This window comes from Cnephaeus nilssonii (assembly GCF_951640355.1).
Source record: "Cnephaeus nilssonii genome assembly, chromosome: 19".
Classification (NCBI taxonomy): domain Eukaryota; kingdom Metazoa; phylum Chordata; class Mammalia; order Chiroptera; family Vespertilionidae; genus Cnephaeus; species Cnephaeus nilssonii.
In genome coordinates, this window is record NC_137090.1 from 4157931 (window position 1) to 4170925 (window position 12995).

A 12995-nucleotide genomic window follows, 5' to 3' on the forward strand; every position below is an offset into this window, starting at 1 on the left:
AAGCCAGGGAAGTGGCCAATTTGGGGAATTAGAGGCGGGCCCCAGGAAATTAGGTGGGAGCCCGGCTGGCGTGGCTCAGTGGTTGAGCATCAACCTATGAACCAGGAGGTCACGGTTCGATTCCCCGTCAGGGCACATGGCCGGGTTGTGGGCTCGATCCCCAGTGTGGGTGGGGCGTGCAGGAGGCAGCCGATCAATGATTCTCTCTCATCATTGATGTTTCTCTCACTCTCCCTCTCCCTTCCTCTCTGAAATCAATAAATGGGGTGGGCTGGAAACAAGTCATATCATCCATCCATCCATCACCCATCCATCTAGTATTTCATTCATTCATTCATTCATTCATTCACTCACTCACTCACTCATTCAACCAGCATTACTGTTGCCTTCCTAATGTGCCAGGTCAGTGGTCGGCAAACTCCTTAGTCCACAGAGCCAAATGTCAACAGGACAACGATTGAAATTTCTTTTGAGAGCCAAATTTTTTAAACTTAAACTTCTTCTAACGCCACTTCTTCAAAATAGACTCGCCCAGGCCGTGGTATTTTGTGGAAGAGCCACACTCAGTTTGCCGACCACTGTGCCAGGTGAAATGTCCCTCCTCATGCAATGCCCACCGCAGCTGGCATTGTCAGCCTGTGCCTGGCAGAGCCCTCTCCTTGTTTCCGGAAATGGGAATTGCTGGAAAAGCGATGCCAGAGTTGGGTAAACTGTCCTCCCCTCTACTTGGGGGGGCTGCCCCCAAAGGGAGGACCCCCTCCCTCTGCCCCCAGATTGCAAGGTAGGGCGTTGATAAAGTTTTGTGGGCGCAACCACAAAGGCCCAGTGTACACTGGTCCCGAGCCCCCCCCCCCCCCCCGCCCAAGCTCGCTGACTGGGCCCCCCTCTACAATCCTGCCCCTTCGGGGAGTCCCGGAGGCTTCAGCACAGGCTCCGCCACCGTGCCCTCGGGCTGTGGCCCCAGGATGCAGGGCAGGTGGGCATCGTGAATGACCTCTCGGATGGTGGCCCGGAAGGTCTTGCTGACAAAGCAGTAGAGGCCAAAGTTGACCACCGTGTGGAGCATGGCGACCATGTTGGCCACGTCCAAGGCCAGGTGGACCCGCCAGTCCCGGTGCACGGGGGCCACGTACAGGTGGTAGAGCATGACGAAGATGCGGGGCGCCCAGAGGCAGGTGAAGAGCGTGGTGAGGCCCAGCAGGATGGCCGTGCTCTTGCCCACGCGGGGCCGCCGCCCGCTCCCGCCCCGCCGCCGCAGCCGCCAGATGATGGCCGAGTTGGTGACCAGGAAGATGCCGCCGGGGATGAAGTAGACGGTGAGGCAGTGAGCCCACTTGAGGGCCTCGTCCAGCGTGCTGGGGGGGCCCGGGTCCCTCCACACATCCAGCCACCAGTAGAAGGGGATGCCCGTCAGCAGGGCGGCGCCCAGGACGACGGAGATGTCCCGGCGGGCCCGGCCCGGGGAGGAGGCCGCACGGTGGTGCAGGGGGTGGCACAGGGCGCTGTACCGGTCGAACGTGAGCAGGACAGCGATCCAGACCGAGGCGTGGATGGCGGCAAACTCCAGGATGTTCACCGTGCGCTCCACCGCCCGGGGCACCTCCCGGGCCAGCACGGCGCCCTGCAGGAGGAAGCCCCCGAACACGATGACCACCTGGGTGACGATGTCCGAGGCCGTGAGCGCCAGCAGGTAGTAGTAAGCCGGCTTCCTGGTCCTGGCGGCGAGGCGGGCCAGGGCCACTGTGGTCAGGAGGTTGACTGATGGCAGCCCGGGCACAGAGGGGAGAGGTCAGAGGCGTCAGAAGGGCCACTCGGACCCGGCTTTCCCAGGCGTCACCGCGCCTCCCCACCTGCCTGTTCTGGCTTCTTTCCCTCGTTCCAGACTCTTCTGAAAACTCCTTTTCTCAGGAGGCTGGCCAGGTCAGCCCTGCCTGTCCACCCACACTGTCCCCCTTACCACCACCCCCAGCCACTGACTTCACCCGGGACAGGCAGGGACGGGCAATTCCCAAGGCCTGGAGCACCTGGCCCTTCCTGCATCCGCCCCGCCCCCACCCAGCTCTGCTCTCCGCACGCGGTGGGCGGACCGGGAGCTTTGGCCGAATCCTACAAGGACTCATTTGTCCTAGGAGTGTGCTCACTGCTGGGGTGGGTGGGGGCTGTCTGCTCTGGTGAATCCCGGGGTTTAGCTTGAGTACCCCAACTTCTGGCCCCTCACTTTTACTCCCCACTAAGCTTTGCTCCCCAGGGACCCAGATCACCCCCCTAAAGACAAGGGGAGCCTCGGGGGTCTATGATCCTGGGTCTCAGGGGTCAGCATAGAAGGCTGGCTCCCATTAAAGGAGCACCCCAATTTCTGGGCACCTCCAGAACCCCAAACCCCAGCTCCCCACTCACCAGGCAGCCCCAGGCTCAGCAGGACGCTGTAGTAGATCACAGGGATGACACCAGCCACACACGGGGACCTCTCCTGGGTCTTTGGCCAATGGCCTTCAAGCTCCGGGCTCGGCCCACTGCCATTGGGTGTGGGCAACATGGCCACTCGTGGCTGGCCGGCTGGGAAGGGCGGAAGGGCGTGGGGTTAGTGCACTTGGTCTCTTTCCAGCCTGGCCTGTAGCAGCCCCACCCTGACCCTGACCCTGACCCTGAGGTCTCTGTTCGCCCCTGCTTTGTGCAGACCCCCAGATCAGGCCCAGCCAAAGGACAGTCTTCACTGCCAAGCCCACATGCCCGTCCTCCCTCCGCGGCCTGGCTTCCCCATTGATGGGAGGAAGCCCTCGGTGGCACGTCTGGCTGCCACGGAGACCATTTCTCCACCACGTTGCCCCTGGTGGGTCCTCAGCCTGGAAAGCAGGAGGGGGCACGCGTGAACAGGCACGATCCCCAGCCTTGCTCCGGGCAGGCTGAGCCGGAGGGTCCGCCGAGGACCTGGAGTGGCTGTGTTTTTCCTAAGTGTCCCGGCGACCTAGACCGAGGGTGACCCACAGCAGCTGCCTGGCTCCACTCAACAGCAGCCCCCTCTCCAAGGAGAGACGTGACCAGGCTCTCCTCTCTCTCCGCTCAAGAACGACCTCCTTCCTGGGTGAGCACCTGGGAGCTGGAGTGGCCCTGGCTTTCCGATGGGGAAACTGAGTCCAGAAGGTAAGGTGACCGCCCTGCGCCCCTCAGCCCCCACTTTAGGTCTTTAGGCTTCTCCTTCTCGTTGCGATTTCCTGCTGAAGCTGCCCCTCCCCCAGCCCCTGCTGAACCTGGCTCCCCCCCACCCCCACCGCCCACAGGTTATTCCCTTCCAGCTCCCAGCCCGGCCTCCGGATTGGGCACCTGCCCCTCCACCCGCCTCTCCCCTCCCACCCCGGTCTGGACACGTTACCTGTCTCGTGCCCCTCGGGCCTCAGGCTCCCGGGTCCTGAAGTCGAGGTCGCCCTGTGGCTTTCCCCGAGTGGCCCTGCAGGCGCCTCCCGGCATCGCCAGCTCTCCACGCAGCTGTTTGCCCTGCGGTTTTTCCAGCCGCACTGAGCCCTCAGGGCAGAGAGGTAGGACGGTGGGGCGGAGGGAGGAGGAGGAAGGAAAGGGTGGGGCTGAGCCTCGGGGGAAGAAGCCTGTAGAGTAAGTGTGGCCTGGAGCAAACCTGAATCCCCGAGGGCCCAGAGGCAGGGCCGGGTGCACAGCTGGGAGGGAGACCTCGGGGAGAGGGCAGGGGCGTGCTCCCCGACACTCAGGGAACCCGCCTGGGCTCAGCGGGGGCTGGCACACCCTGCGGGGCCGACTTTGGGGAGAGGCAGAAGGGTTTGGGGAACTGACTCTACCAGCATGCAGGAGTGGAGGGCAGGTCTGCAGAGAGGGCTGAGGGAGCCGGTGCTGGGAGGGAGAGGCGAGGTCACCGTGGGCCCGGCCCAGATCTGGAGAGAAGCCTTGGGCTTGGAGGAGTCGGTCCTGCAGCTGCTGCGGGCGGTGGGACCAGGAGGCGGCCACAGGGGCTGCAGGCCGGGGACAGGGGGATGGGGTGGGGGGTCCGGAGGCCCTGTGCCCACTGAGAGGAGTCAGCAGTGCGCAGGCTGCCAGCGGCGCTGGGAAACCGGGACCCAGTGGCCCCCGGCAAGCTGTTGTTTTCCTGGGCCTGGTGAAATGGACCGTCCCTCACGGAGTATAGTCACTGGCAAACAAACACCAGCCGGTGTGTGAGCGCTCAGAGCGGCTGGACTGCGCGCCTGGCCAGGCCCCACCCCCACCCCGGGGAGAGTGACCAGTGCAGCCCCGAGTGGGCACCCAGGACCACACGGGGTGACCTGAAGGAGAGCCGAGGCCCAGTCTGCCATCGCTTCCCACGCTTGCCCCCCCCCCCCTCCCCCGCCACCACGGAACGTAGCAGCCTGGCTTCCAGGTTCCCTGAGTTAGATCCTTCCTCCGGGGCTGGAACTACCTTGACTCCCCCCTCCCCCACCCCCACCCCCACCCGCCGCCCACTCCCACCTCCGGGGCCACCCCTGGAGCAATCACATGTGTCTTACTGCCCCCTGGTGGCCAAGTCCCGACACTGCAGGCCTCCGAGAAGCCACCAGCTTTGGCCAGGTCCCGTGGATGGCGCAGGGGGGACCCGAGTAGAAACTACCCACTCAGGTCCCCAGGACCAGCGTCCAGGGCCCCAGCCCCAGAGTGCAGTGAACTTCCAGGACGCACAGAGCATTCCCCAGGCCGCCACCCCCGCACCACGAGGTGAGCAGGAGCTGCATGCAGTCGAGTCAGAAAGGCCAGCTGCGCCCTAACCGGTTTGGCTCAGTGGATAGAGCGTCGGCCTGCGGACTGAAGGGTCCCAGGTTCGATTCCGGTCAAGGGCATGTACCTTGGTTGCGGGCACGTCCCCAGTAGGGGGTGTGCAGGAGGCAGCTGATTGATGTTTCTCTTTCATCAATGTTTCTAACTCTCTATCCCTCTCCTTTCCTCTCTGTAAAAAATCAATAAAATATATTTTTTAAAAAAAAGAAAAGAAAGAAAGGCCAGCTGTGTGCGGGCTCGGCCATTCCCAGAGCAGCCACGCTATCCCTACACCTGCCACGCCCCTGGCAGCCCCCCACGCCAGCTCTGGTATCTCCATGTCACACAGGAGGGCACCAAGGCGCAGAGAAGCTCAGGAACTAAGGTAAGGCCACTGCACTCAGATAGGGAAGGGCATTCAAGTCGGGGGAACAGCACAACGGGGGTGCAGAGGCAGTAAAGCGGATGCGCCCCCCTGACGGGACACCCTGGCTTCAGGGGAAGCGTTCAACGGTGTGTGAGTGTGTGAGTGACGTCAGGGAAAGGTTCCTCCTTGTGCATTATTAGTGTGGCCCCCGAGGACACGGGCCCGGAACCTAAACTCGTGACTCCCTGTTCCCCAAGCTCAGTGTCCGAGGAGACCCCAGCTCAGGAAGGGAGACGGTACAGATGGGGGGCTGTGGTCTGGGCAGGGCTGGCTGGAGCCCACCCTCCGAGGGGGGTGTCACTGCAGCCCAGCGTCCGATTAGCCCTCCCCCCCCCCACCCCCTCGACTCGGTAGGTTCAGAAACTCTTTGCCTGCCCCAAGCTCGAAAGTGTGCAGTTGCTTTTAAGGCGGGTGCTCGGGAGTCCTCGCACAACGGGGCCATTTACGGCAACGGCGACCGCTTCCCGGAACAGACAGGGGCTGTGGGAAGAAAGGTCGGCAGAAAAGCAGCGGCGTTTGCGTCCCGGCTCTGCCTGTTCCTGGCGGGGAGACCAAGTCGCTTAGGTTGTAAACACTCTGTCCTGGGCAGGAAGGAGCCGTCTGGGCAGGAATTGTTCTAGCTCGAGAGCTCCTCAGACTTGCTCTCAAGGAATCGTGGAGTTTCCAGGTGCTCAGGCAAAACAAAGCGAGTATTTCCAATCCTCCATCTCCAGGGCCCTGAAGGGCAAACGCCCTCTTCCTCTCTGCTCCGGGATGCTCGCGAGCGCGCGCGCGCGCGCGCGCGCACACACACACACACACACACACACACACGCACACACGCACACACACACACACTCCAGTAACCCTCAGACTGCGAAAACGAGAAACAGAGTGCCTATTCCTAGAAAGCCAGTTTCTAAATCAGCAGAGGAGCTCCGTGGAAAAAGGAAGTGAGAAACAGTAGGAGGTGGGGCCTCCCGGGATGGGAATGAGAGGGGACCCCCCAGTCTCCTTGGTATCCCGGGCCTCTCCAATCCTTGCGCACATGAAATGCCAACCATCCAACTCGAGCTGTACCTGGGGTGCACCTGACACCGTGCAGGAGGCTTCCAAAGCAGCGGTGCAGGGGGGCTGCCCGAGAGAACCCACTTCTAGAAAGACGCTGGAGTTAGGAGGCGTGCACGCCAAAGCACCGTTTTCTGAGCAGAGGGTTATTTTATCACGGTCTCGTTCTCATCAGTAACATTCCCATGGAAAAGTATTTCTCATGGAAACTGGACGCCCCCGCGGCCTGGACCCCCACCGCACTGAGGCAGGGGGGCAGCCCACGGGAAGGCAGGGGGCGGCCAGGGGCAGGATGGTGGCGTCCACCAGGGAACCAGGCGTGAAGGTCAGGGCAGCCGGAAGGGGTTTCCACTGGCTGCCAACCCGGACGAGGCAGGTGCCAGGCCCAATTCCTGCTCTGTCTGAGGCACCAGAGACCGGGGAGCTGTTGGGTCTCCGTGCCAGCCACGGGCGGAAATCGATGCATCCAGAGAGCAAGGGAGGGCAGGCCCAAGCCAGCCCAGACAAGACCTGGCCTTGGGGAAAACCCAGAGCCCAATCTCTGGGGAGCCCCCTCCCCCCACTTCGTTTCATCAACCTATAAGGAGTCCCTCTCATCAAGACTGAGCCAAGCTCCACTCACTCCCTAAAAAGGTGAGGTCTCAACAACACCCCCTCCCACCCATTCCCCCAAGTCCAGACCCCTTTAACCCCTCCCCCAAGTCCCAGACCCGTCCCTCCCCTCCCCCAGGCCCCAAACTCCACCCTCCCCTCCCCCAGTCTCCTGACCAGTCCCTCCCCTCCCCCAGGCTCCTGACCCCTCCCTCCCCTCGCCTTTCCTGTGTTTTCACAAGCGCACTCCTCTGCACTGACCCACGGAGACCGTGTCCTAACTCTCTGCCTCGGTTTCTCCTATGGGCGGGTCTGCTGGGTGACTCCTTGGAATTCTGGGAAGGGAAGCATTCATTATAGCTGAAGTTGGACAGAAGCTCGGAAGAGAAGCCGTACAAGGAGGGGAACCTAGAGACCCGAGGCCACCGAGGAAGGTGACTTAAAGGGAGGGTGGCAGGGGGACAGGTGTGCCCCTCAGCATCTCCAGCCCCACGCCCAGGCTTGTGCTGGCGGGCAGGGGTGGGCACACGGGATAGAGTGCACCTGCCTGAGGCCCAGCCCTGCCATCTTGGCTCATCTTGACTTTTTTGGGGGGGTGACGGTCACAGCCTGCCTAGAGTGTGCCAGGAACATTCTTCTACAAAAAACCCCACAAAAAAAACAAAACAGGAAATGACACCAGTTACCTATGAGCCCCTATTGACACCCTTGCCCTCCTCACTGGAGAGCTGACCCACCCCAGAATGGGAGAGGGGCGAGGGGGAGGGTGGGGGCCTGAGTGGCCTAGTCCCTCCCCTCTCCCGGGCGCTTCCTCTCAGCCTGCTCACCATGGTACCCCGGCCAGGATGCTGCCAAGGGCTGTGTGCCAGAGCAGAGGCTGCGCCTGGGGCTTGGGGGAGGGGGCTGGGGACCCTCTGGGCCAGCGCCGTCTGTTAGCCTGGAGCCCCTTGCCTGCTCTTGGAGAGCCTGACCCTCCCGGGAGAGGAAGGACTGGCTCTGCTGGGTGGGAGGTGTGGGGGAGGGGGTGTGCCGGATCTGCCCCGCTCAGGGGCCCAGGGCAGCACAATAGCCCCTGGGCTGCCACTCTCTGGCTTAAGAGGTTGCCTGGGCAACAGCTGGGGCCAGTCTCCACCAATCCATGGCAGAGGCTGGGTGGGGGAGGGAGGCTGGTCCGGAAGGGGGTGCCATCCCCTTGTACTCCGTCCTATATAAGGAGGAGGGGTGTGAGAGGAGTGGTCTGGCTTCGCGGTCCCTCCAGTGCACGCGGGGGAGGGGCACCAAGATGCTGAGGCGGGGCGGCGCCACGCCTGGGTCCTGGGGCAGCTTCTGGGCCATCCTGGCCTTGGTGGGCCTGGCCGCTCGTGCAGGTGAGTGGGCAGGGGGTGGGGCGGGGTGGGGGGCAGGGAGGAGGGGCAGGAGGACCTCTGGCCCTAGCTGCACACTGGCAGGAGGGGGTGGGGTCCAGCCCACCAGGAGGAGCAGAGAGTCCATTCCGTCTGGGGGGAGGCCCGCCTGCCTCAGAGGGGAGGAGGGGCTGGCTGATGGGCGGGGTCCGGACACAAGGAGACCCTTCCACTGCCCATTGTCCCAGGCAGCTGGCCCAGTCAGAGGCCGATGGGATGCCATCAGCATTCAAGTCCTTCAAAGTGACAGCTTGGGAGGCGGGGCTGGGAAACGAACCCACTCCCCCGTCACCCTCCCGTTCTCCCTCAGTCTCCCCTTCCTTACACACTCTCTCCGATTTCACACGGGCTGCGGGCCTGTTTGGGGGGTGGGGAGGAGGGAGGGCAGGTGCCCATCTACTGCAGTTGGATGCCCTCCTTGCCTCCCGGGAAGGCCCCTCACACCCCCCTCGACTTGGGGAAGCTGCTGGCAGCATGATCTGGGGCTGAGTTTCCTGTAAATGAGTGCATGTCCCCATCTGACCCTCATGGCGTCCCTGGAAACACGACAGTGGGGCCCAGCCCGGAAGGGGGGTGCCAGCCCCCACCTGCAGGTGCCAGCACCGGCTCAGCCTCTGCACTGTCTCTGGTCCCCGACAGGCCAGCCCCTGAGCATGAGGGGGACCCCAGGGGGCAACTGGGCCTGGGAATAGCACCCTCCACGCCTTGACTCACGCTCTGCTCCAGCCCTCCCACCGCCTCAGCCCCCTGGGCCCCTGGCTCCCAGCACTGCAAGCCCACCCTTGTCAGCAGGGCTGGCCCTCAGCCTCATGCTCTCCTCCAATTGGCTCCTGGAGCTAAAGCAGCCCCACCCCCACGGCTCTCACCTCCCTTGTTGATCACCATCGAAAACTAGAGCGCTGGCCTGTGCACTTACTGTGAACTCTGAGAGGACGTGGCTTGTTTTGATCACAGCCGTATTCCAAGCTCCCCAGAGAGTGTCTGACACAGAGTAGGTGCTCAATACATATTTGCTGGTGAACGTATCACTTCTGCTGACTCCTCAGGAAGTGAGGGGTTCCTCAACCCTTGCCTAGGGGTCTGGCATCATGCAGATCCGTTCTGGGCATTCTGTCTCCCACTGGCTCCTGCCCTCTCTCCTCCTCTGCCAGGAATCCACCTCCTTTCCAGGAGCATCCCCTCAGGGTCTGCTCAGGGTCAGGTTCACGACTTTCCCCACCAGGATGTGCTGTGTGCACGCACAGGAATCCACGCACCTCGTGGGCACAGACACGTGGGCGCACAGCCTCCCCAGGCCCGCCGCCTCTGCCCGTACTCAGGCACCCCCGTCTCCCGGGGGTCCCGCTGCTCGCCGGGACCATGCTCCCAGGCCCAGGTGCCTCCGCAGACCGCGCTGTGTTCCTTCCTGCTGCAGCCCAGAGAGCCGAGGTCGGGGGCGAGGCCGCGGGCACCGCCATCAACCACTCCCAGGTGCTGCTCCAGCGGCTGCAGGAGCTCCTGCGGCAGGGCAACGCCAGCGACGTGGTGCTGCGGGTGCAGGCCGCGGGCACCGACGAGGTCCGCGTCTTCCACGCCCACCGCCTGCTGCTGGGCCTGCACAGCCAGCGGTTCCGGGAGCTGCTGAGCAACCAGAGCGAGGTGCTGCTGCAGGAGCCGGGGGACTGCGCCGCCGTCTTCGACAAGTTCATCAGGTGGGGCGGGGACGGATTTGGGGGGGGCCTTCATCCCTTCCCAAGCCCCAGGCTCCCCCGCTCAGGGAGCCCCGGAGGCCCTGGCCCCTTCGGTCCATCTCCCGGATGTCATTGGTGAGGATGCTACTACCTCCTGAGTCCCTCCTCCTCCTGCCCTCTTTCCTGCGAATGCAGCATGACCTCCCGCCCCGCCCCGGCCCGCAAGCGCGGTGGTTTGACATCAGTTACCGAAGGCCCTCAGTGCTGTTTCCAAACCTGCCGGAGAGCTGTTGGTTTCGGGTCTGGGGTTGAGCCGTCATTTAAAAAAAAAAAAAAGTTAAAGCCTTCATACGGTTTGCTGTCTAGCCAGGTTTGGAACCACCACAGGGCGAGGGAGCTGAGAAAGCTAGCCAGCTCTCTCCCCCTCCTGCCTCCCGCCCATGCACCGCACAAGGGGTGCCGCTCACACTCTAGTCTGAGGAGGTGACCCTGTGTTAATGGCGTGGACAAGATGGTTGCCAGGATTCCAGCCATCACGTCCAAGATCTAGGCCACAGGAAGCGGGTAACACAGAAGGGCAAACGGTTCTGCCCTCCTCTCCCCCCAGGTGGTTCTACTTAACCAGCCTTCCCCTCAATCCCATCCTGCCCCGCTGCTGACAGCTCACTGGCTAGAATTTAGTCACATGGTCACCCTCGCTACGAGGAAGCCTGGGAAATCCCTTTCTTCCCAGCGGCAAACACTGCAGAGCTGAAATGCTGGGAGAGGGGAGACGTGGGTATTGGGGCCATTGGGTCTGTGCCAGTGGGGACTGGCAGGAAGGGCGAGCGGGGGGGCTGGCAGCAGGTGGAGAGAGAATGAGTGAGCAAGAGTGAGAACAAGAATGGAATTAACCGGTGTGACCACCTGCTTTGTAGCAAGCATCACTCACTCTCCAATGGGCACCATAACCCTGAGGGGTGGATGTTATTCCCCCCATTCCTAGGAGTTTGACGTAAGGTTGAGCGGTGAGTGAAGTTAAAGGACGTGTCCACGCATAGCTAATAGCTGATGGGCCCTCGGATCGGCACCCACAATGGAGCACAGAGCTCGGCGTCTAGTAGATGCTCAATAAATACACGCTAGTCCTCTGTCCCCACGAGAAACGGAAAGAGGAGGCTGGGAGTAGAATGGGTGTGAGAGGGACGGACAGGAAGCCGCAGGACCCACGGCTCGGTTTGTGCCTCTGATCACGGAGCTCTCCACCCACAGCCAGGTCCCCTCTGGATTCAGAAAGCGCAGCAGCCGGCCCTGCTCCGACCCCACCCCATGTCTGCGCTCTCCCGCAGGTACCTCTACTGCGGCGAGCTGGTGCTGCTGCTGGCCCAGGCCATCCCCTTGCACAGACTGGCCGCCAAGTACGGCGTGGCCTCCCTGCAGCGGGGCGTGGCCGACTACATGCGCGCGCACCTGGCGGGGGGCGCGGGCCCGGCGGTGGGCTGGTACCACTACGCGGTGAGCACGGGCGACGAGGCGCTGCGCCAGACCTGCCTGCAGTTCCTGGCCTGGAACCTGTCGGCGGTGGCGGGCAGCGCCGAGTGGGGCGCCGTGAGCCCCGAGCTGCTGGCGCAGCTGCTGCCGCGCTCGGACCTGGTGCTGCAGGACGAGCTGGAGCTGTTCCACGCGCTGGAGGCGTGGCTGGGCCGCGCGCGGCCGCCCCCCGCGGTGGCTGAGCGGGCGCTGCGCGCCATCCGCTACCCCATGATCCCGCCGGCGCAGCTGTTCCAGCTGCAGGCGCGCTCGGCCGCCCTGGCGCGCCACGGCCCCGCGGTGGCCGACCTGCTGCTGCAGGCCTACCAGTTCCACGCCGCCTCGCCCCTGCACTACGCCAAGTTCTTCGATGTCAACAGCAGCGCCTTCCTGCCCCGAAACTACCTCGCGCCCGCCTGGGGCGCCCCGTGGGTCATCAACAACCCGGCCCGCGACGACCGCAGCACCAGCTTCCAGACGCAGCTGGGCCCCAGCGGCCACGACGCGGGCCGCCGCGTCACGTGGAACGTGCTCTTCTCGCCGCGCTGGCTGCCCGTCAGCCTGCGGCCCGTCTACGCCGACGCCCCGGGCACCGCGCTGCCCGCCGCGCGCCCCGAGGACGGCCGGCCGCGGCTGGTGGTCACGCCGGCCAGCAGCGGCGGCGACGCGGCGGGCGTGAGCTTCCAGAAGACGGTGCTGGTGGGGGCGCGCCTGCACGGCCGCCTGCTGGTGCGCCACGCCTACAGCTTCCACCAGAGCAGCGAGGAGGCGGGCGACTTCCTGGCGCACGCGGACCTGCAGCGGCGCAACTCCGAGTACCTGGTGGAGAACGCGCTGCACCTCCACCTCATCGTCAAGCCCGTCTACCACACCCTCATCCGGACCCCCAAGTAGCCAAGGGGCGGGGCTGGGAAATAAAGGCCTGGCATGGATGGCCGGAGGGACTGGCGGGGGCGCTGCAGGTGGTGCGTCCACTGCCCCCTGAATAACCAGGTGCTGGTGACGCCGGGTGGAGCCCAGGTGAGGGGTGGTAGACCAGATGCCTGGTTTCAGAAGCTCATTCCGCAACTGACTTGAAGATGATACTTTTCGTTGAATAAACAGATGCTCAGAGAAGCGAGGGATGATTGAACCACCCAAACCCTGGGAAAAATCAGCCCAAGAGAGGGGTTCCCTGCGTTTCATTAGCTTTTCCCAGGCTCCTCCCCCCTCCCACTCCCCCCATGGAACAGGGCAGACAAGAGCATCTGAATAGTCAGGGCTATGGGTCAGCTGGGAAGAGGGGCGACTCCATTCCCAGTTTTCACAACTTGAAGCGGAGGGCTTTAGCGCGGCAATGTCTGAGGCTGGACTTCCCGGGGTAACCATTTCTTTTAGGTTGCGAGGCTTTCTGCGGTCTGGGCCACCCCAATCTCCGACCTCCTGGGAGGAAGCCTGGGCAGGTGTGATGGGGCATGACACCTGGGAGGGGCTCAGGGTCTACAGAAACCCCCTTCCCCCAGGGTTTGTAGGTTGGTGCCGTGCCCCCAGCCAGGGTGAGATGGGGTGTGGGGGTAGGGAGGGGCACCCAGTTTCTGACAAAGGTCTAGTTCCCAA

The 12995-nt window shown here is 63.5% G+C and overlaps 2 protein-coding genes across 2 annotated transcripts; one reads left to right on the plus strand and one right to left on the minus strand.

Moving 5' to 3' along the window:
• Window positions 1–886: 886 nt before the first annotated feature.
• On the minus strand, window positions 887–4730 carry GPR142 (G protein-coupled receptor 142; the record flags this gene model as incomplete). Its single annotated transcript, XM_079798631.1, has 4 exons — window positions 887–1758; window positions 2398–2556; window positions 3371–3519; window positions 4708–4730. The coding sequence occupies 4 exons, from the start codon at window positions 4728–4730 to the stop codon at window positions 887–889; spliced, it is 1203 nt and encodes a 400-aa protein (XP_079654757.1).
• A 3266-nt stretch (window positions 4731–7996) lies between these two features.
• On the plus strand, window positions 7997–12293 carry BTBD17 (BTB domain containing 17; the record flags this gene model as incomplete). Its single annotated transcript, XM_079798815.1, has 3 exons — window positions 7997–8184; window positions 9635–9911; window positions 11219–12293. Exons 1-3 carry the CDS (start codon window positions 8100–8102, stop codon window positions 12291–12293), a joined length of 1437 nt encoding a protein of 478 aa, XP_079654941.1. The 5' UTR covers window positions 7997–8099.
• Between the last annotated feature and the right edge of the window lie 702 nt (window positions 12294–12995).